Source organism: Coloeus monedula, assembly GCF_965178545.1.
Source record: "Coloeus monedula genome assembly, chromosome: 6".
Lineage (NCBI taxonomy): Eukaryota > Metazoa > Chordata > Aves > Passeriformes > Corvidae > Coloeus > Coloeus monedula.
Genome location: NC_138786.1, coordinates 41,555,909 through 41,578,554, shown reverse-complemented (window position 1 = coordinate 41,578,554; position 22,646 = coordinate 41,555,909). Strand labels below are relative to the sequence as shown.

Below are 22,646 nucleotides of genomic sequence, written 5' to 3'. Positions count from 1 at the left end.
GCGGCTGCCGGGGCCCCGGCGCGGAGCCGTGCCCGCCGCGCCCCCCGCCGCTGCTGGCGGCTGTTGCCGGGAGACCGGCGCTGCTCCGGCCAGCGCGCGCCCCCGGACCGCTGCCGGCCGCGCGGCCGTTCCACGACGGAACGAGTGCGGCGGCCGTGGGCGGGCCTAATGCATTATTCATGAGCCGCCCCATATGCATTATTCATGAGGTGGCGAATGAGGGACCGGCCCGGCCCCGCTGCGGCTCTTCATTGGCCGCAGCAGGGGGGCCACGCCCCCAGCGGCCAGCAGGCGGCGCAGGCGCGGCGGGGCGCGCGGCGGCTGCAGCCGCAGGCAGGGGAAGCGGGGGGCGGTGGCGGTGCCGCCATGGCGGAGGACGAGGGCTTGGTGTCCGTGGATTACGAGGTGTCCGGCAAGGTGCAGGGCGTGTTCTTCCGCAAGTACACCCAGGTGCGTGCCGCGATCCCGCAGGGCGGGCTGCCCTGCCTGCCGGCGTGCGCCGTGCCCGCTATCAGCCCTCTGCGGGCGCCTTGGAGGGGCCGAGCCGCGGGCGGGCGGGGTCGTGGCCAAGGGCTGAGCGGTGGCATCGCGGTGCTGCTGGCAACCCGGCCGGGTTATGTAAGCGTGACTGAAGAGTGAGTTTCAGCCGCAGTTTTTCGCGTGAAAGAATATGTTTAGTAGTCGAGTGAATCCTCTGCTGCTTTCCTGCTGCCTGAGCCACAGGAACTTCCTCGGAGGTCTGTGTCTTGCCAAAATTGGCTCCTGGATGCGAATGTTGTTTTATTGCTCTTTTGCAGTTTGGATTAACCTCATTTTTCTTTGCATTGTCTTCTCAGGGGGAGGCTAAGAGACTGGGGCTTGTTGGCTGGGTCCAAAATACCAGCCACGGCACTGTCCAAGGGCAAATCCAGGGTCCAACTGCCAGGGTGCGGGAGCTGCAAGAATGGCTCAGAAAGATAGGAAGTCCCCAGTCCCGTATCAGCCGAGCAGAGTTCAGCAATGAGAAGAAGATCAAGGCGCTGGAGCACAAGGAATTCCAGATTTTGAAGTGACTTTGTCCAGGAAGAAGCAAAGTCTGGAGCGTGAGCTGCCCTCACGGAACATTTCCCCTCTTCCTCACTCATCAGTCATCCAGTGTTCAGTTCTAGAGAACTTTATTTTATTGAATTTCTAATTTATTGTTTTGCTGCGCTGTTAGTTTGATGCTCAGCTTTTCACAGAATTCTGGTGGGTAGAGGAAGAGCTATGTTGTCTCTGTTGGAGGGGCTGTTCAGGGGCAGAACCTCTGTTTCCAAGTGTATGTGGTTTGGGGAGTTGTACATGAGATAAATCTGAAATTTGTAGAGTGTGGTGTTCGTGTGAAGGAAATCACAGGGTCAATGTTGATAGAAAACCCCGCTAAAAACATTATTTTTGTGCACTAAATGCCTCAGAAACAATTTATTGTATTCCAGAACTTCACATTTTCTGTAGAATAAAATTGCTTGGATTTCACCTCCTGTGTGGAATGGGAGTCAGATGGAGGGGCTGAGTGGATGACAGCCCTCGGAGCGGGATCTTGTTGCCAAAGCTGCCCCCTTTCCCCGCTGGGTGCCGCCGTGCGGGAGTGGCCCGGGGGAAGGCGTGCTTCCCGCAGCCGGGCCGAGCTCCGGCCTTTCCCGGCCTCTGTGGGCCGGGTCGGGGCGGGAACTACAACTCCCGGCGTGCATCTGCCCGGGCTCCGCCCGCTCGCGGCTGCGCACGCGCCGTCGCCCCCCGCGAGGAGCCCGGCGGCCCGGCGCCGTTGGTCTCGCGCAGCGGCCGTTGCGGGGCCGGCCCGGTCCGGTGCGTGCTGAGGGGGCGAGGGCGGGACGCGGGAGCGGGGCCCGGGCGGCCGGGAGGAGGAAGCAGTGGGCCCTCCGTCTGTGAGGGGAGGGCGCGAATAGCGTGTGGTGGCGAGCTGAGCCGCGGGTCCGCGCTGCCCTCCTCAGCCCCCGGGCCCAGGGAGCCTCGGGAGACCTGTCATAGCGGCGGCACCGGATCGCCAGGGACGGGAAGCAGCCCCCTTGAATGCCACTAGGAAACCAGTAGGCGCCAAGGATTGGAAATAGTGGGTTCTCTTTCGCATAAACAGGTTCCTCTTTGCCTGACACCCATTCCCAAGCTTGCTTTACTCCTTTCCTGGATAAGTAGCAGCAGATGCTATTTGACCAGGGTGAACCACTGTGAATTTTTATGGGGACGTAGAGGTAAAAACAGGAGTAAAGCAGCTTTCTGCCCAGTTCCTGGTGATGTTTACTCTATAATTCTGAGGAAAATTTCAGTAGAAACCTTTTGCTTGCAGGTCCTTTGAGTTTTGCCTCATATGGTAGGAGTTTGATTTGGGCATGTTAAGTTTGAGAACACAGTATGTTGTTAGTAAGGAGCTTAGACTCAGGCTCTGGCCATTTACCCTAAAGGCACTGATGGTGTGTAGTCAGAGCCTGAACATGAAAGTAATCACAAAAAAAGCCTCTGAATGCCAAGAAAACTAAGAAAAGTGTATTTATGAGGGTGAATGAAATAAATGAAGGTCTTCTCAGATTTTTAATTTGAATTTCTTTAATTTCTTTTTTTCCTTGTCTCTCCATGTTTTAAGGAACATGGAGCAGTGAGCTTCCTGCAATTTCCTGTGTTTCTCATCTATCAGATTTTGACATGATCAAACGTTTGGTGGAAGATGTGCGAGCCAGGCTGCGTTCTGGAGTCACTGTTAACTCACTTGGACAGTGTGTTGAGGAGCTTGTTCTCAATAGCATTGATGCCAAAGCAACATGTATAGCTATCAGGGTGGATTTGGAAGCTTTTAAGATCCAGGTGGTGGACAATGGCTCTGGGATGGGGAAAGAGGACTTAAAGGCTATTGGAAAGCGCTACTTCACCAGCAAGTGCAGTTCAGTGAGAGACTTGGAGAACCTGACTTTCTATGGCTTCAGAGGAGAGGCTTTGGCAAGTATAGCCAACATGGCCAGTGTAGTGGAAATCTCATCTAAGACCAGCAGGACAGCAAAAACATTTATGAAACTGTTTCACAATGGGCAAGCACTGGAAGTATGTGAAACTGAATTGAACAGACCAAGTGGTGGAACTACAGTCACTGTGTGCAATCTGTTCCATCAGTTACCGGTGAGGAGAAAGTGTATGGATCCTGCGTTGGAAATTGAGAGAGTGAGACAGAAGGTAGAGGCTGTTTCACTAATGCATCCTTCTGTTTCCCTTTCTTTAAGAAATGATGTTTCTTGTTCTATGGTGCTTCAGCTCCCTAAGACAAGAGATGTATACTCTCGGTTTTGTCAAATTTATGGACTGGGCAGATCCCAGAAGTTGCGAGAAATAAATCACAAGTCTGGGGGATTTGAGATAAGTGGTTTTATTAGTACTGAGGGACATTACAATAAGAATATGCAGTTCTTGTATGTGAATAGAAGGCTTGTTTTAAAGACAAGACTACATAAACTAATTGATTTTTTATTAAGAAAAGAAAGCGTAATTTGCAAGGCAAAAAGTGTCCCTGCAAGCCGACAGGCTAGTTCAAGTCCAGGTCGCCATCGCTGTGGGCCAGAGTTGTACGGGATCTTTATTCTCAACGTGACCTGTGCGTACAGTGACTATGATGTGTGCCTGGAACCTGCAAAGACTCTGATTGAGTTCCAGAACTGGGATGTTCTTCTAACTTGCATAGAGGAAGGAGTGAAAATATTCTTGAAACGAGAGCATTTATTTATTGAACCATGTAGTGAGGACATCAGAGAATTTAATGAAGATAATGACTTTTCTTTGCATAATGCCCCAATTCTGAAGCCTTCAATTCTTGATGAGAAGAGCATCCAAGAAAGTTTTAAGAAAGCATGTAATGAAATTGTTGATTCCTATGAAATGTGTACCTTGCAGTCAAAAGATGTCAAGAGGAAATCCATTACTCAAAAAAAAAGTTCAAGTCTTATGGAGTCAAGTAAAAATATACAGGAAACTGCAAATGCCCCAGTTCAGAACACTGCTGAGTCATCTGATCCATGTAGAAACAATAAAGCAGAGATTCCATTGCCAAGCAAAGATGACACAGTTTCTAATTTAATTAAATCTAATACCTCAGAACAGGAGCCAAAATACACTAACAGTTCCCAGAAAGTATTTGATACTCATTTAAAACCTTCAGAACATCTTCGTTCCTCTTTCAATGGAGGGGCCAGATCAGAAATAAGAGATGATTGTGGTGACCTAGGGGATTGTGCAGAGAATAATATAAAAGATGTGGGCAGCCAGCAAGGCCAAGTAATACGGGAAAGCAGTAAGGTCCGTGTGTTAAATAAGGATGTTATTCAGTCACTGCCTGAGAGAGAAGACCCTACTGAAACAGCAGTGGGACCTGAAACTGTCTGTGGAAGTTCATTAATGAGACTGTGTAATGAAAGAAGAAACAGGGAAACAGCTGAAGTGATAGATGATGCCAGACGAGGGGCTGTTAGTTCAATACCATTAAAGTTGTGCCTTACAGGCCTCACAAGAAGTGTCATGCAAAATGAGCCCCCACGTGACTCTGAACAAACAGAAACAAGTCTTGCATTAAACACACAATGTAGGCCTGGCCCCGTCAGTGCCAAGGATATTTTTGGCCACAAAGTGAATGTTGTGATTCAGTCTTCAAATGCTAAGGGTATTTCCGGTAATACAAATAAAGAATACACAGCTTCTTTTACCAGAGAAGTATGCATGACTGATGGTAATGAGAACAAACCTTTGTCACATCAGGTGAGGGAGAAGATAGCTATGCCTACTGCTACCAATAAAAGACCTTATGAAACATTGAATGATACGGAATTGCCGCAGGCAACTTCTTCAGGTATTCCTTGCAAGAAAATTGTTATTAAAACCACTAGAAAACAGATAGCTGTGCCAAGACCTCAGCCCTCTAAGAAACTGAGCTTGTCCACACAGCTGGGATCATTAGAAAAGTTCAGGAGGTATTATGGGAGAATCAAATCTAGGCTACCAACACCCATGTCAGAGCAAAGTGAATTTGGTCTCCCAGTTCTTAATTCAGAAACTAAGAATGACTTTTCAAAGAATGAGAATGACAATCATGATAACTTAAGCAGTTGTGAAACTCCACCTGCAGAAGATGCAGATTCTAATAATACTAGCCAAGGTTTTGGTTCCTTGGAAAAGACTTTATTTTGCAGTGGAGAACTGTCACAGGACAAACAAGCCCTTTGTCAGAGTCCTTTGACATTGTCTGATTACTCTCTGGTTAGTAACAAAAATACAAGTTGTAAAAGATCTTCACGATCATTATCATCCAAACTATCCAGAATGAAAACTGATCACAAAGAAGTAGAACAACTTGGTGAACAGTTCCAAACAGACTCAAATAGAAAAGATGACCATTCTTTTGATCTTGAATCCTCAAATGATTTTTTGTATAATGTTTGTCAAACATATAAATCCTCGTTGGAAAAAGTGAGAGAATCTAAGTCCAGCATTTCTAAGGGGCCTGCGTGCTCGCAATCAGATGGTGTAATAGCAGAGTCTATGAAGAGTCCTGTCAGCTCATCACCAGTCAGCAGTATAGAAGGAGAGTACACAGTCTCTTCAGGCACTGTTTTATCATTACCTGCTAAAAATGATTGTACTAATATAATCTGTAATGATAAAAGTACATTAGGTGAATCCTCAGAACAAAATATGAAGGATACTGAGGTTCCCCATGAGACCTCACAAAGGAACTTGGAATTCTCTGCCGACAGCACAAGCACAGGCAATCCCAGGAATGATTCCTGTTGTTCTGTCTGGCTGCAAGATTTTGATGCTTTATCGGGTAAGACAATATACATCAATAAAGCAACTGGACTGAGCACCTACAACACTCCTCCTAGTGAAGGATTTCAAACTGCCTGTGTTCAAGATATAACAACAATGGCTGTGAATGTTGTTTCAGAGAATGGTAAGAGGGGTGGCGGATGTAAAAATGGGATGAGGAAAACTGTTCTGCTAGGTGCATGAAATAATCTTGCTGGCAGCAGCTTAGAGTTTATACTGAAATAGTCACTGGCTTATGGATAATAGCTGCATGGAAAACAGGAAAGCATTGGGGACTATGGAGACAGTAGAACATTAACAGTAAAGATATTAAAAGATCATTTTTAATGAAATGGTAAAAAAGAAGCGTCAGCATCATGTCAGTTAACACATAGCTGGCTAGTTTCCATGGGGCATCCTGACATTTGCTGTGATAACAGTTACATATAATTGTTGTCACATATAAAATGAGAAACATACTTCAAAGTAAGCATACCAGAAAAATACTGTGGTTTTTACCATTTTGTTCTAAATGGTTGTATTTCTAAGAATGTGTTGTTACAGAGAGCCTCATATTAAAATTTTTTCAAACTGCATACAAAATTTAAAGCAACCCTTGAGAGATGAATAAAAAATCTAACTTCATTGAGAATGTGTAGTCTCCTGTCCATGGAGTTTGGAAGGCAGGCTGTTCTTTCACACTTTGTAGCAGATGTTGTGCAGCATTGTTGGTGTTTTGATGGTGGACCTTTTCCGCTAGTGAAAGGACACTGTATTGTATTAGTTTTTCAGGGGCACGGTGTTCATGAGACTTCACTGAACTATCTGTTGGATTTTGAGTTTCTGTATCTTCCTAATCTAGTTTGTCTGTCTAGTACTGTCTTTGATAATTTTCCCTTCAAGGGATATATCTATGTTTGCAAGTTGTTCTTCATTCTGTCTATAGGCAGATTTTATGAGTGAAGATGTAGCCATTCCTTATGTAGACTCTATTTTCTGCCTCATAATTTGTTTTGGAAAAGTGGTTTGGACTTCTTTCTAGATAGTTATCATGCAAAAAGTTTGTCTAATCAATTGTCATAGCCTTTGGTTTGTTCCATTTTTGTCTGTTACTTCCTTCTTTGTCAGCAGTCACAGAAACACTGCTGCAGCAGGTGTTTCAGTTGCTGTGCTATTCCCTTTTATGTATAATAATTGATGCCAATAGTTTTTAATATTTATTGTGTTCTCTTGAAGAAAATTTGATGCCAATTTTTGTTAAGTGAAACAACTTGCAAGTGCAAATATACACTCCTTGACTAACATTTTAGTTTCTGTGGTATACCAGTTTTGTTGCCCACAGTACTGTTTAGTAGCCAGCCAAAGCCATGAGATGTAGCACTTGACCTTCTATCTGAAATGTTTGAATAGTGCATTCATGTTTATGGGCATAATACCTCATGTACCCTTATGCTTTCAGATGATGTGTAGTCTGTAGGCTTTGAAGACATATATTGTATTGCATCTTTGTACCTCCCATGGCATTGTTTTTAGCCTTAGCAGTGGTGTTATTCTCCATTGTATCGGTGGTGCCAGTCTTTCTTAACTCTTGTCAACTCTTTGGGGAGACGTCTGATTTTATTCTTTTCTTAGTTTGAGAGCTGGACCTCCAAAACCTTCACAAGGAGTTTGAACTGTGGCTAGATCCTACAGATCTTAGGTTTTCAAAGTTCCACAAACATGTTCTTTCATATGTTTTTGAAGCAAAGGATGTTTGTTCCTTTCAGCCATAGGAATAAACGTAACTGTATCCTAAAACAGCATTCATGTCTCTTAATGTTGAGCACTGTTTTGGTCTGTTATTAAGACCCAGGAGCAGAATGATGTCTTTACTTGTATGCTTTCATTTTGCTTTTTAGAATAGTGTCAGTAATCCCATGGTCTTCACTTAGAATTTCATAGCCCCATGATTTATTAAGAATAGTATCTCATACACAATTCTAGGGAAGTTACACTGCTTAGCAGTAAGTGGAAGTAGGTTAAGAATAATCCATATCCTCTTTTTCATGACAGCAGTGGCTGTCTGTCATCTTTTCCAGTCACAAGCCATGTGCTCAACAGAGATGTTAGATTTTGTCGGTTAGACTCAGGCATCTTGGTACTGATTAAATTGATTGCTACGGGAAAATTTATCAAACTTCATTTCACCATTGGAGGCCTTTTTGAACAATGCATTTGTAAGTAGGATACCATCCTAGCTCAACCTGGTCTTTGTTGTTATGCCAGCTATATTTGCAACTTTTGTTCCTTTCATTATGCTATGTCATTATACTGGTGTATCTTAATGGTCTAACTGAGGCAGGTGAAAATGAATGCTCAAATATGATAATTGTATGGGGTTTGCCTGCATAAAGTATATACATTATTATCCTCAGCACCTTTTCTGATACTACTTGTCAGAAGAATCATATTAATAATATCGCTGCCAAGTCTGAAGTCTCACCTGCATTGGAGCAAGTCAGTCCTGACTTTATGAACAATGTATATCTTGAACAAGGATTTTCCCTGCAAGAAAAAACAGGGAGGTGACTCTTTGTCTATTACATGTATAAAATACTGGACTTGTGTTGATACAGATGGTAGATTCTTCTGTGAACTTGAAAGATAATGTCTTTTCTTGACAATAGTTATAAAAGTTCTGTCAGAGTCTGAGTTAGGCAGCATTCTTCAATTTGCCACAGTTTACCAGGAACTACATAAGGCCATTTTGTCCTCTCCTCTGGGTTTTGTGACAATGGGATGCTGAGTTACTCTGAGTGCTGGGCTGCCAGTTTGGATTCTCGAAAGGATTCTCAGTCCCCAGGGTCACTAGTCCTCACTGGAATGGAGCCAACAGTCAGGAGTCTATGGACTGGCCTAAGATTTTATAAAGCCTTTTCACACTGAGCTTATCAGCACACAGCTGGTTTTCTTTGGCGTTATCACTCTGTCTCTTTTCCTGAATGCACACCCTTAATTTCTTGGTAGAAAGGAACTTTATTAATTCATTATTATTTCACAAAGAATAGAAGACTGGATTGTACCAAAGGAAGGGTGAAATGTTTACCAATGTGCTGGAAATCTGAGCCACTTTTCTTAATACTCTTGATAACAATACAAGTTTGTAATATTAAATCATTTCTGGATGGGTGGGAACATATTGACATATTGTTGGACTAACTCTGTTATCTCATGTGGGCTCACTGACTTGTAGTTTTCAGTTTTACAAATTCCTGATAACTGTGTCAAGTATTGATGGGAATGGTGCTAGACCGACAGTTTTGCCACTCCTTAACAGAGGGAATTCAACAGTGTTTTGATCTCTGATAGACTGCTATATGTGTCCTTTTTCTTTGGGGAAAACACTTCTGATTGCACTAATTCTGGAAATAATTATTACAAGTTTAAAGCACCAGCCAATTTTTAAATACAGTCCTGCAGAAGCCATGGTAATATTTTTACATTTCCCAAGGCACGTATATCTGATAATTCTCAGCTTTTTACATATGTGTTGTTATTTCTCAATATTAGGTTGCAAAATCTGTGGGATACTAGAAATTTTACAGGGCTAAGCACATGCTCCTTTATAAGAATATAATAATTATATAGCTTTTGTAATTTTGCATGCTGCTGATTATGCAGCAGTAAATTTATTTTTTTGTTTAGGGTTTCAGTTCAGATGCCACCCCTTTAGAAGTGAGATTGTGCTTCCCTTCCTTCCTAGACCTCAAAAAGACAAGACTCAGGCAAGCCAGAATCTGAGAGGTAGGGCCAGCTTTCCAGGACACAGTGTTCTGTGGTAAAAACAAATCAAAGAATTCTCCCAGATGTCCCAACAGGAACCCAGAATTACTCAAGGTCTGTTAACAATGGGACTGTGTGAGTCATCTTAGATCTAGAACTGGAAACAAACCTTTTCGGGTTGAGGGCAGGTTAGGGGATACTTATTTACAGGATGAAATACCCAGTTCTTTGTTGAATTATGTCATGAGTTTAAAGAATAATTACTTACTCCCTTCTTTGTAGTCATTCCAGCCTTGGAATGTGAAAAATAGCTTCAATCCTCACACTTTTTTTTTGTGGTGGAAAGGATGAAATAATCTTTTTGGTATGTAACTTTGTCCAGAGGGAGTGGGTAGCTAAAGAGATCTTTCTTTCCCTACCATCCCTCCACCCCTTTTCCAGGCCTATTGAATTGTGCCTGCAGCATTTTTAGGAGGCAGAAAGATGCACATTGCCCTTCCTAGTTAAAACAGACAGTACAGAAGCCATGTTCCATTATTTATTTGTACACTCTCCCCTTTTTATGAAGGAAACAATGAAATCATATTTGTGTGAGGTAGAGGTACCCAGTGAACCTTTTATTGACAGATGGTCATAGTCCCTGTATAATCTATTTGTTCGTTCCTAGATGCTGAAGGGGAGTCTCTCCAGTCACTGCTTTTGGAATGGGATAATCCTGTTTTTATTCCCTGCCCAGACGTAAGTATTACCTTGCATCTCATGCTGAAATTGGAATAATTTTAGATTTTTGTTATTTTCTGACATTGGGTCCCAAATTGCAAATGTAATGATTGTTGCATATAAGTTATCCAGAGATATATTACACTATAGACCTGACAGTTTTGGTTTTTATAGACTGTTTAGATGCAAATCATTATTGTGGATTTATTCAAAGAGAAACAGGTATCAGGCTAATCTTTCATTTTATGTAATTTCAAAACCAAAACATTGTAAAGTATCTTTCCCTCTGTGTAGGTAGTCATCTTAAAATTAAAAGTTATCGAATGGCAAAATTGTAATATAGTGTCTCTCTGCTTTGTGGACAGAGAGAAAATAACCCAGATTTGAACAGGTCTTAAAAGTGTATTTTACCATAGCTGTTTTTATAGCCTGGCAGGATTACAGCATGTGAGAGGGAAACAATGTTGGAGCTTTTAGAAAAACTTCCTTTGCTGTCATGAGGTAGCATTATCTTTAATCCTCATGTTGTGTGTGTGTAAACATATGTATGTGACCATTTCCACCTGCAAACAATAGGCATGGAGCTGCAAACCACCTGCTGGTGAGTTTCTGGAAGGGAACAGTTCTGTCCAGTCCTTGAGGTGACGTGTGCTCTGACTCATTCTGGGGTAATACATCCTCTGTAATGCAATCCCCTGAGAGCTCACGTAGGCTGATAATTAACTTCAGCTTTTGACAGGTACTTGGAATCAGCTGGATGCATTGAAATTAGCAGGTAATAGCCAGATGGGAAAAACAGATGGGGATAGAAAGAGAGGGATTGCCAGATGATTTTTTTAGTTGGTGTTATCCTTGTGTAGAAAGCTTGGTTTGTGAAATGCGGAGTTATTTTCAGTTTTCATTAAAGCTAGTTTGTTTGGAGTATTCACTGTGTGTGTTAGGGAGTTTTTTGCGATATCGTTGGGCCTTTCCCTGATCTGGAATCCTGTTTTTACAGATTGCAGTTGATGTGACCAGTGGTCAGGCTGACAGTCTGGCTGTGAAAATTCACAATATCTTGTATCCGTATCGTTTCACCAAAGACATGGTTCATTCAATGCAGGTACAGTATAATTTATTACTAGTTTTCACCCCCAAATTCCCACTCAGCAGATGGGATTTGCTGATGTTTCTACCTGGTAGGAAGGAGATATCCAGAAAAACATTTCATATTCCTAATTTTCACAAGCACTAACAGAATTCTTGGTCATGTGATACCAGCAGACTTGTGTCATGCCATATCTTAGTATCATCTATCTGCCTGTGACTCTAAAATTACTTGACTAGCATGGTTAAATCAAAATCAAGAGAGAGTCCTGTTACTGCTGCTTAGAAACATTATTAATTAAATGATAGTTCAAAATACAGCTTTTGTATTTGGTGTAGACATTTGCTTAGTTCATATTTCTCTTAAATCTGTGAACTGTATCTTCCATTTTTATTGACCTTAGAAATTTAATGCCTTAGCAGAGTGATTTAAAAAGAAAATCCCAGATTTAATGGAAAAACTTGAAATTTTGCCCTAAGATTTATGTCTGCCCTTAAAAGTGATTTTTGAAAATGGCATAATAACATCAGGTTTTACTGTTGTAGTGCTTTTTTAATCAAATGTTTTGAATGTTAGCTCATAAGCTAATGTAAATATATGTCTTCAGCTTACATATTTGATGGTTTGCCTGGGTAGAAATGCCAGAGTGGATTCTCTCCCTCTCTTGCATTCCAGTGACAAAAGGCTTATTGGCCCAGCTAGCACTAGTCTTATGCAGTCAGGTGGCTGGCTTTGAGATTGCAGGTTCTGACCATGTGAGGCGTGGTAAGGTTCATCTCCAGGGTGGACAAGGATCCAAATTATTCCCTTACTTATGTTGTGAGTGCATGAATAACAGGAGTAAATAAAGTTACTATAGTGAGTAGGTTATGTTTCACCAAGACAAGAGAGGAAAGATGGAAAATTGAAAGTACCATTTGTCTGTTTACTCATAGTAAGAACTGTTCTTTAAAACTTACTGAATGTTTCTGTGATTAACTTCACCTGTGTAATGTTTTCCTTTCTGTGTTTTTAAGAAGGCAAAAGTAGAGGAAATTACTACTTCCTGTCTCTGAAAAAGCTAAATCCTGCCTTCAGTACCCTATAGCAATTTTGAGAATCTCTCAACAAAAGATTAAAAGCACAAAATGTTGCATAATGCGACAGGAAAATAATAAAAAGAATCATGAGTCTTGCATCTCTGCAAAGAAATAGAGTCATCCATTAATTTTTACCTACCAGGTGAACAATGCACATGTTGTGAAACAGAGAATTCAGGGTGACCTCTATCTATGTGACATTGGGAGAAAGTCCTCCATAACACCCTATTTGAGATCTAACAATAAGATACTGAAAGCATTGTGCACCCATCTCAGTATTGCCTGTTGCTCTGGTTGATTTCTGATGCTTGAGGGGAAGGTGGAATCAAGTCACAGAGGCAAATTCTACATCAAAAAATGAAGGGACAAATTGCTTCCTGTCTTCTGCAGTTGATTAGCAGGTTAAAAAAACGTTGTTTTCATTCTCTTTTGGTGATATCAACAAATCAATTACTCAGCGTCACTGTGCACAGCTTTCAGTCCCAACTCAAGGAGGTTTCTACATGACCATTTAATTCACCTTAGAACAATTAGTGCTCATGCCCTTATGACTATCTTTGAAAAAGTTTACCCAGATTTTTTTTTTCTGTATTTTGAAACTTTCTCTTGGATCCAGAGTAAGCTGTTTCATGACCACTTAATGGTCATTTGACCTTCTGCCAGTATTATCTTTTATCTTAAATGATTTCTGCCTTTTCCATATTTAGCCCCCACTGTATTTACAAAGAATAACTCTATAGCTTCTCAGTCTAGTTTTGCTAGGCCTTTTGGGTTAGGAAAGATGTGGCTTCTACTCATCTAGTTGTCCTACTATTTGTTGGTCTTGATCCATTTTGATTGTTGTTTCTTTTGTTTGCCTTCATTTAAAACATAATTTTACTGCTCTGTAATGAGTTTTCTGAGTATCTTACAGGTTCTTCAGCAAGTGGACAATAAATTTATCGCTTGTTTAATTAACACCAGGAATGAAATGGATAAAAAGGCAGGTAAGACTGGTTAATAGCATGAAGTTGAGGTGGCTGTCAAGTGGACTGCAGAGGGAGCACTGTCCTATTTGTAATCTCTTCTTGCCGTGGTTGATATTGTTAGTAGAGGAAAATCTTAGTCTTTGCTTGAAATTTCTTGGATCTTCTTTATCTTTGTTTTGGACATTGTTGAGTGTTCCTACTGCCTTCAGATTAATGTTATAAAAATAGATTGTACTCAAATTGCTAATATCTTTCAGGCTCTGTTCACAGTGTCTGGACGTATTCATTGTTGAAGCTCTCTGAAGCTGTACAAAAAAGGCATTCAAAATCAGTAGTTTTTGTAACATTTTAAAAGACTGTGTCAAACAGAACAGTTTATGGGTGACCTCAGCTCTCATTCTGAAGTTAGATAAAGATGTCGATAGACAAGAGTTTCTGACTCAATTTAATTGCCTAATTTAACCACCATTTTGGACCACTGAATTTCTGTTCTGTAGTAACTTTATGTTCTGCCAACACAGCCTCCTCCTCACTTTGTTTCTGTGAAACAGGCTGATATTTATCTTCTAAATGTGGCCTCTGGGAAGTGGTTATTCTTCCTAACCCATGCAGTTGTCTGGTAAAAAGTTGCCTATTTCTCATCTGTTGTGGTACATTTTTAGATGGAAACCTCTTGATTTTGGTGGACCAACATGCAGCTCATGAACGGATCCGCTTGGAGCAGCTGATTGCAGGTGAGGATTCAGGTGGTCTAAGAAACAAAGATAATCAGTGCACAGAAAAGTAGGAATGAGCTATTTGGGATGTACAGAACCAGCAGGATATTCATTTGTCATCTTTATCCTGATCCCTAGAAGAGTGCAGACATTCAGTATCTGTAGCAGTCATAATATTGGCAGCTGAAAATTCTTACAGCCTTTCCAAAAATAAAAGATATACTCCCTATCCACAGAACTATTGAACTAAAATAGTCCTGACATAATGAAAGAGCAGGAAGACTGATAGGAAAAACAATGAAGAGGAAGTAGAACAACATCAATAAGTTTGTGTGGTTATACTGTGAAGAATAAGACATGGGATGCCGAGTAAAGAGCATAGTTCATTTGGTTCCTTTTTAGCTGAATACTGTGCTTAAAGCCTGAAATTTCCACAGTCTGACTGTTTGCAAAGGGATAATAGTCTTCTGTGTAAGCTCATTAGCCATTGGTTTCAGTGTTAAAAAGCACAATAGCCATCCATCAAGTACTTAAAAATCATTGACCTTCTCTTACATCAACAAACACTGCGCAGTTCCTGCAGAGTGTTCCAGGAACTCTGCTCCTTTTGGTCAGGTACTGAAAAAAGGTAAAGACTGAAGGGAGAAATGCTTAATGAATAGTATTTTAACTCCATTTATATCTGACTTTTCTGTGGAAAAATTGTTCTCTCTGAGCTGAACCAAATATATCAGTAGGTTTTTTTGCTATTTAGGGTGACTCTTTTTTGGAACTGGTGGGAAAAAACAAAATGGCATTAACCAACCCTTCCCCAGGGACTGGATGTCTGGTTTGTGACATTCCCAGTCCTCCACAAGTTTCAAGAGAAGGCATTCTGTGGTCACTTTTTAATCCAAGCAGGCGATTACATGCCAAACCAGAGGGTCATTAAGGGTAATGCCTCCATAAATATTTTAAGAGGGATACTTCTAAATGTTTCATTCACAGATTCCTATGAGAAGGAAGCTGCAGCATGTGGCAAGAAGAAAATACTGTCATCCTCCATCTCTCCCCCTTTTGAGATTGAAGTTCCAGAAGAGCAAAGAAGATTTCTACGGTTAGTAATGACAAATAGTTCTCAGTTTTTGGGGATGGCTCTGTTGACCAGGAAGATCTCTATGTATTGCTGGGTTACCATGAAACTCAGGAGAAAAGCTGTCGATTCTTTCCTGAGCTCAGCCCAATTGGCTCTGTGCTGAGGGAAACAGATATGCTTCTTAGGCACGTTGTTACAACATCTCAAGACAAAACCCTGGGGTGTGCCATTTCTGTGCCTTTGCAATGTGCTCTGATTTCCCTGGGAAAGTAAACCTTCATGTGTGGGCCAGAAGACTGCCCAAGCAGTTTCCAACTGTTCCTCCTGTCTGGGGCCCAAGACTTGGGAGTGCACAAAGGAGTGCAGTGCCCATAGTGTGATCTAGGTACTGATTTTACAGGCACTTTTTGAGAAGAGAAGGATGGGGTATGAAAAGTCTGTATTGTGAATCCTTCAGAAACACATTCCTTTTTCCTAGGTGCCTGCCAAGAGTAACTAATGAACACTGTTTCCCAAATGTTTCAGAATGGTGGCCTAGCTACAATAGGATATTTAACTTTTGTACTTCAAGAGTTTAGATACAGAGTTATTGTTGGACTATTGCTGACCTGTTGGACACTAATCAAACTTTCTTTTCTCCTAAATCCCTGTCTGTCACCTGCCACATGCATTTGTGGGGTTTTTTCAGTGTATTGTTCTGAATTTTCAGATGAAGTTCTGTCAGTACTACCTCGTTACTGTTGTGGGGGGTTTTTTTTGTGATTCCTGTGGCAAGCTCTACAGCTGCTGATTCAGTCCTTATTAAGATTGTTGCCTATTACAGGGATACATTTGCTTAGTGTTGTTCACAGTTCAGTAATATTTGGATGCCTTTGTTGTTCCCACCTCTCAGTTATGTTCTTGCTAACACCACAGTATTTGTAATGCCTCTTAGTCAACTTTGATTTATTTTTGCACTCATCTGTGAATGTCTTCCATTTCTGATAGATCTATTTTAGAAAATGGATGGCTAGAATTGAATACAATATACCAAGTGAGAGAATCCCGTTGATTTGTACAGTAGCTTTGCAGCTGTGCCCATATTTTCTGTTTATTATATCCACACCTGATATTTTGTCTGCTTTTTTGGCTACTGCTGCTTGCATGAGCTGCTTGTCTGTTGATGGTCATGACAAAGAAACACAGAGTAGTGGGGGTTATTTTTTTAATTTGTGCTATTTATGTAGAAGCCAGCCAAAAGTAGAAATAGATTAAGTTACTCCTGATAATTTCTATTTGTGTTTAGGAGCAGTAATTCAATTTTTCTGCCCATTTTTCATTCATCCTACTGATTTCAATCATAATTTTTCTACTTGTTTTAAATTCTGATGGAGTTAAACTTTGTCTCCAGTCTCAGCTGACCTAAATAAGTTTGTGCTTTCTGCAAATTTGCTTGCTTGACCATGCCTCTTCTTTTCCACATCATTAATAAACAATCATGAGGATATAGATCGGGACTCATGCTGAATGCTGACCATCTGCCAGCATACCTTGCTTCCGTAGTCTCTAAATCATAATAGATGTTGCTTCTCTATCCATGACAACCTTCTGCATTTCCTTTTTAAGCTGCTTTTAAGAGGTGGCATTAATGGCTTTTTGAAAGAGCTAATAAATTCTGAGAGCTACTTTTTTCATCAGGTAAATAACAAATATTCTACAACAACGAGTAAGGAAGTAAATCAAAAAGGCATGTGTTTCTTCTAAGGACACTGGTTGAATATTCAGCACAGAGGGATGCCAGTTGTGTTTTTCAGCAAGAAGCTTACTGGTCCTGGCTTGCTAGTACTTTTACTGTGTGACTTTATGATTTTTCAGTCTGTATTTGCAGTTCATCCCTTTGCAATTGCTCTGTGAGAATATAATTACAAAAAAGTTATGATTTAAAAGTATTATGTGAAAATCTAAATTCTGGTGTTATTGTTACTGTCAGACTATAACTGTATTCTGTGGTAAAGTTTGGTGTAATGAAATAAATTAGCTTGTCTAAAAGACCTTTCACTTCAGCTATGCTTACAATTTAATTGTTCAGCTGGACCTCTGGTTCACCTGCAGCTTTGGTTCTGTTATTTGTCTACTAAGCATTGTAGTAATGCATTGTTCTGTTGACTCTCTTGAACTTCCTTCTTTATTTTTTCCCTTAATAATAAATTTTAAAAAAATAGAAAAGCCCAATTGACTTCAATAGCTGCTTGGATTTTGTAATTTCATTCACAATGGGCTTTTTGTCTTCCTGTGTGCTTGCTGAAGGCTATACATGTCTTCTTTTTTTGAGTAAAATTTCACAAGTCATCTTCATATGGAGGTTAATAATTGTATTATTTTCATGACTGATTTTAGTAAGTTTAGATTTACTTCTTTCTTTTTTTTGTTCAAAGAATTTATTTTCTTGAACTAACCTTTACCACCTTTGTTTTAAGTGAATATTCCCTGAATTAATAAAGTATATATTGCTACAGTTGTTTTCATTTGGAAGATAAGTTCTCATCTGTCTGTGAATTCTTAGTCTAATTTTCGTGTGTATTTTTCCATCCACAGGCTGACATATGTCATAATTAACTAGAGGTTGTTCTTTCCTGTGTTCTCTTTGCTTAACAGGATATAAAGTTCATTAAACCATCATAAATGTCTTAAAATATTTTTTCCATTTTAAGTATTTTCTAGTACGTGTCAATTGAAATCACAGTTCTTTTAGATTAGACTTAAAGTAGTCTTAATGCTGTGTAATTTCAATATTTGGAATGTTTGCATGGTGAACCAGACATCTCGTGCATCTTCAGAAAAGGCAGATTTATATATTTAGAAATAAAGCCTCTCTCCACATGATACAGGAGCTCCTAAATCTTGTGGTTGTGGAACATGAAAAATGCATGGTTGATTGGAGTGAAAAAACATGTCTGAATGTAGGCTGAAAGGGCAAAATTACTTGGAATCTCATGAGGCATGGATTTTGAGATGGGAAACTGCTACAGGAAGTAACATAAGGAAACCATATATGTGGGTTACAGAAATACTTACATGTGCTGTGGAGTCATAGATACAGTGGTTGATGTCTTATTTCTGTTGGGTTTTTTCCTCAGATGCTGCTACAAGAATTTGGAGGACTTGGGTCTTGAATTATCGTTTCCTGAGACAAACAGCTCCTTGATTCTTGTGAGGAAAGTGCCAATGTGTTTTATAGAAAGAGAAGCCAATGAATTACGACGGAAAAGACAACCTATCACTAGAAGTATTGTGGAGGTCAGCTGTGGATATGGGTGAAGTTATGATAGTAGGTCTTGTTCTCTATTCATGGCCCAGGGTATTACAGGATCTCTCTTATGAGTGAGACAATGAAGTCCCCTGGCAAATGTGAGTGCCATCCCTTTTAGTAGCTAAATACTCCCAAAACTGAAATCACTGAACTATAACTGAAATGATAGGAGACTGTATCAGACTTGGACTAGGGGAGAAGCTAAGAAAAACTGTATATAGCAAAGATACTCCAACAATTTACTGCACATGGATGCTTGAATGGACAGTAAATGCTTGAAGGAACAGAAAAATTATTAAATGAAGGAACAGTAAAATGAATAAATCCTAACAAATAATATTTATGTATCAGCAATATTAAAATTGTTTCCATGAATCTCTACATGGGCAGTGGGGTTTTCTAAAAACCACTGTTCTAGATGTTCTGCAGTTTGAGGGAGAAATTCCTGAGGTGATTACTTGCAGTTTCCACTGTAAACAGTTCTCCACAATCATAACTGCTCATAAACTCCTTTAAAATTGTTTCTGGAGCACCATACTCAGACATTAGGCTGAGTTCTGAATCAGTCCAGTCTTGCCATACATCTCTTTTGATATGAAAAGAAGAAACAGAGAAGATGATTAATTTGATTAAATTTTCATTTCCAAACTTGCTATAATTGGGAAGCACTCAAAATGCACCATCCTCATGTGTTTTGGGAGCCAAGAGCACTCGAGAGTGGTGGAGGAGGGTTCAGATCTGTGGGTCACAAACACTCATTCTTTGCAGATGCCTCAAGATCTCATGATCATTTTGGCATATCTATTCTGCAGTCCTTTTTATTTTAATTAGATCTGGTAGCACCTATTCGGGATTGATTATGAATTAAAATTAAATCCACATGAACTAGTTATTATCTGAAGAAGGGCAGCTTTTCAAAGATAAAAGGCATTATTCATGGTAGTCTGAGGTATGAGTTCTGTTATGCCCATTCTGTAGGTTGGAAATGTGGGACTTCCACCTAGATCTTTCACACTGTGGTCAGTGTACTACCAACAGCATCACTTTTTCTGATTCTGGCAGTCACACAGTAAATTATACACAGATGTGAACAAAGTAGGGTGGGGGATAGAAGGGAGAAATAGCAACTGATGACATTACCTTTTTTCTTTCTAGGAGCTTATTCAAGAACAAGTTGAGGTGAGTTGCTGTCTCCTTCTAAAGTTGACTATTACAATCCAAAGCTTACTGCGTGAATCAAAGGGTGCGTGTTGAGCTTCAAATGAGAGAGTGGACTAGATAATCCCCTAGCTTTTCCTCATTTTTAGTTTCCTTTCTGTTACAGTTACTTTTTCTCATATTAAATGAAAAGTTAACATTATGTTCCCTTACTGCTTTTAGCTAGTGCAGACCACAAGAGGAGGAGCACGAGGGACACTGCCTCTGACGTTTCTGAAGGTGTTAGCTTCCCAGGCCTGTCATGGTAGGGAAACTGTACTTTTCTTTCATTCTTTCTCTATTTTCAAACCTTTCTCTCTATACAACACCCTCCCTGGGGCAGTGTTTGGATGTGTTTGCAGCTATTGCAGGGTTAAAGACTGTGCATTTCTTAGGGATGAGGAGATAATGTTCATGGACAGCACCAAAGGATAAGCAGTACTCTACCAATTTATTAATGTATGGGCCTAACATACTTTCCAGCCTTCATGTGATTCATACAGTTCTGAGATGCATTCATCTGTGTGAACTTTAAACCATTCAAATAACAGCCCTATGATGAGCCCAGGGGGAAAAGTGCTGGAATCTGCTTGAAAGCGTGCAGGAAATAACACTTAGCCACTCTCCCCAGATTTTTAATTTCCTTTAAGTATCACAAGTGGTAGTTTAGGTGTGCCTGCAACATTTCAAGTATTTTTGGAAGGAATGCAGTAAAAATTTGCATTTCAGGGAACTGTTGCTTTCCAGCACCTGGCAGTGAGCAGGCCTTACTGGTGTAGACTCCAGTAGCTCCAGCCTTTTGTTGCAGTTCCTGTGCCATATACAGTACCAACAATATCACACTGAAAGGGCAAATGTGAACCAGAAGTATCTGTTTTCTCAAGAGTGTCACTGCATTTAGAGCTGGCAGTCAATATGTTTTGGGGTTTTGTATCTAAAAAAGTCCCGCGGCTGAAAGGCAGATTGCAGGTGGTCTTGTGCATCTGTGAAGGCTAAAGTTTGCAAACACCTCTGAAATAACTCCCTAATGTTCTGCTTGAATATCCTCTGGATGCCTTTAAGTGCTCACTTGAGAGAAAGGACTTAGTGGCAGGGCTAGCACTTGATCTTGGAAGTGGTACCTGTCAGTGGGAGCCACAAAGAACCACTAAAGCCTATGAAAATGTTATTAACCATTGTCTTGGTTTAATGCTTTTTGATTTGTGATTTTTTTGCATCTTCAGCTGTAACACATACACACAGAAAAGCAAAAAAGCCTATTTGCCTCTTGCAACATTACCTGAAACACCAAAGCCTAATAATCTTACCATCCATCAGACTTGGGCTACCAGAAAGTTTAAGCTTTGGAAAGCTGATCTCCTTATACAACAGGCTGTTTAATTGAGCTAAGCCCCAAGTCTGCCACACTGCAGCATTTGGGTTGCCTTTGCAGCCTGTCAGCTTATCTTTGGGAGATGCCTTGTTTTCACTGGAAACCACAGCTGTAGAGGGAAGTGGAATCCTCTTTGGCAGCATGTGCAAGAATGCGTATCTCTTTTTCAGGAGCTATTAAGTTTAATGAGCATTTGACTTTAGAGGAGAGCTGCAGGCTTATTGAAGCTTTGTCATCTTGTAAGCTGCCCTTCCAGTGTGCTCATGGAAGACCTTCAATGCTGCCTCTTGCAGACATAGACCATCTACAGCAGGAAAAACAGGTACTGTGTGAGACACACCTCTGGTAATCTGTGTTCTGGATTACCAGAGGCACATCATGTGTGTGTGTTAGAACTAGGATCGTCCAGTTTGAAACCATCACCACTGGCCTTATATTACTTGACTTTTTACATATTGTTACCAATAAAATGAAACTCTAGGACATAAACCATCTGTCCTGTAAACACTTCAGCAAGGATCTTACCATATATTATTTGAATGGTCACATTGACTTGATTCATGTCCTTAAGGTTAAGCATACATTTAAAGTGTTTGCAGTTTTTTAGTGTAAAACTTGGAAAACATGGAAATTCTGCTAGTGGCAAAGATGCTAATTAAACAAATGCTTACTTTCCCAAAGTTTAAGATGCTATAAAATGGGGATAAAGCACTGGAATAGCAACATTTCTTGTAAAATCATAGAATGGTTTGGGTTGGAAGGGACCTTAAAGATCATCCAGTTTGAACCCCTCCTGCCATGAACAGGAACGCCTTCCACTAGACAAGGTTACACTTAAATTACATTTAAATCAGGTTACATTTAAATTTAAAACAAAATCCTTACTCCCCCGTTTTGCTGTTACTGTGCTTTATTGTTCTTAAATTGGATTCTGTTGAAAGTCAGGTGGGACTTTGAATTAGATATTAAAAGAACTTGGGAATGACTGTATTAGGGGAAAGAGTATGGAAGCATTGAAACTTATTTACTCGGTTATGACTTATGCTTCTTAATTTTTCTCCTTCCAGCCTAAACCTAATTTGACTAGATTGAGGAAGATGGCACGAGCATGGCAGCTATTTGGAAAAAAAAAGAACCTATTTAAAAAAAGTTAAGACTGTAGACTGCAACCACTAGAAGCATTGGTATGATCCATAAGCCCTGTTGTTAAACTACAGTACCCTGTATGGAGCCAAGTTCTGAGCCAGTGCAGTCACCAGAGAAGCAGAGACCAGCCAGGAGAACATGGCAGGAGGAGCCCACCCTTGGAGCCTGGAGAAGCATCTTCAACATTAAGGAATTGTGCTGTAAGTCTGGGCCCTATATCAGTGCTGGACTGTTGGGTGCAAGGAATTGCAGCCACTTGCAGTTACTAAAGCAAAGCACTTTTTTCCTGCAAGCACAGCATAATATCATAGAAAGGGGAGTTTTAATTACTGTATTTTATAGTACTTTGAAAATTGGAAGGTATTTCTTAATAAAGTTCACACTAAACTCACTCCTTGGGCTCATGGCACTGAGGATCATG

General features: G+C 40.6%; 2 protein-coding genes across 3 annotated transcripts; both read left to right on the top strand.

Annotated features, from left to right (window-relative positions):
- The first annotated feature begins 319 nt into the window (after nucleotides 1-319).
- ACYP1 (acylphosphatase 1) lies at nucleotides 320-1,494 on the top strand. The gene is made up of 2 exons (XM_082284447.1): nucleotides 320-450; nucleotides 837-1,494. Exons 1-2 carry the CDS (start codon nucleotides 367-369, stop codon nucleotides 1,050-1,052), a joined length of 300 nt encoding a protein of 99 aa, XP_082140573.1. The 5' UTR covers nucleotides 320-366; the 3' UTR covers nucleotides 1,053-1,494.
- Nucleotides 1,495-1,772: 278 nt separating this feature from the next.
- Nucleotides 1,773-22,616, top strand: MLH3 (mutL homolog 3). Of its 2 annotated transcripts, none has more exons than XM_082282714.1 (12): nucleotides 1,773-1,824; nucleotides 2,618-4,858; nucleotides 10,244-10,314; nucleotides 11,294-11,398; nucleotides 13,376-13,448; nucleotides 14,093-14,164; nucleotides 15,134-15,242; nucleotides 18,338-18,497; nucleotides 19,666-19,689; nucleotides 19,891-19,972; nucleotides 21,250-21,401; nucleotides 22,147-22,616. In XM_082282714.1, the coding sequence occupies exons 2-12, from the start codon at nucleotides 2,677-2,679 to the stop codon at nucleotides 22,231-22,233; spliced, it is 3,117 nt and encodes a 1,038-aa protein (XP_082138840.1). In that variant the 5' UTR covers nucleotides 1,773-1,824; nucleotides 2,618-2,676; the 3' UTR covers nucleotides 22,234-22,616. The 2 variants fall into 2 exon arrangements, with proteins under 2 accessions (XP_082138840.1, XP_082138839.1); XM_082282713.1 differs by having other exon boundaries at nucleotides 2,618-5,959.
- Nucleotides 22,617-22,646: the final 30 nt, after the last annotated feature.

Coding starts and splice junctions, on each gene's coding strand:
- ACYP1 (XM_082284447.1), top strand. CDS start 367: ATGGCGGAGGACGAGGGCTTGGTGTCCGTGGATTACGAGGTGTCCGGC. Junction 451..836: donor TCTTCCGCAAGTACACCCAG/GTGCGTGCCGCG, acceptor TTGTCTTCTCAG/GGGGAGGCTAAGAGACTGGG.
- MLH3 (XM_082282713.1), top strand. CDS start 2,677: ATGATCAAACGTTTGGTGGAAGATGTGCGAGCCAGGCTGCGTTCTGGA. Junction 10,315..11,293: donor TTTTTATTCCCTGCCCAGAC/GTAAGTATTACC, acceptor CTGTTTTTACAG/ATTGCAGTTGATGTGACCAG. Junction 19,690..19,890: donor TTATTCAAGAACAAGTTGAG/GTGAGTTGCTGT, acceptor TACTGCTTTTAG/CTAGTGCAGACCACAAGAGG.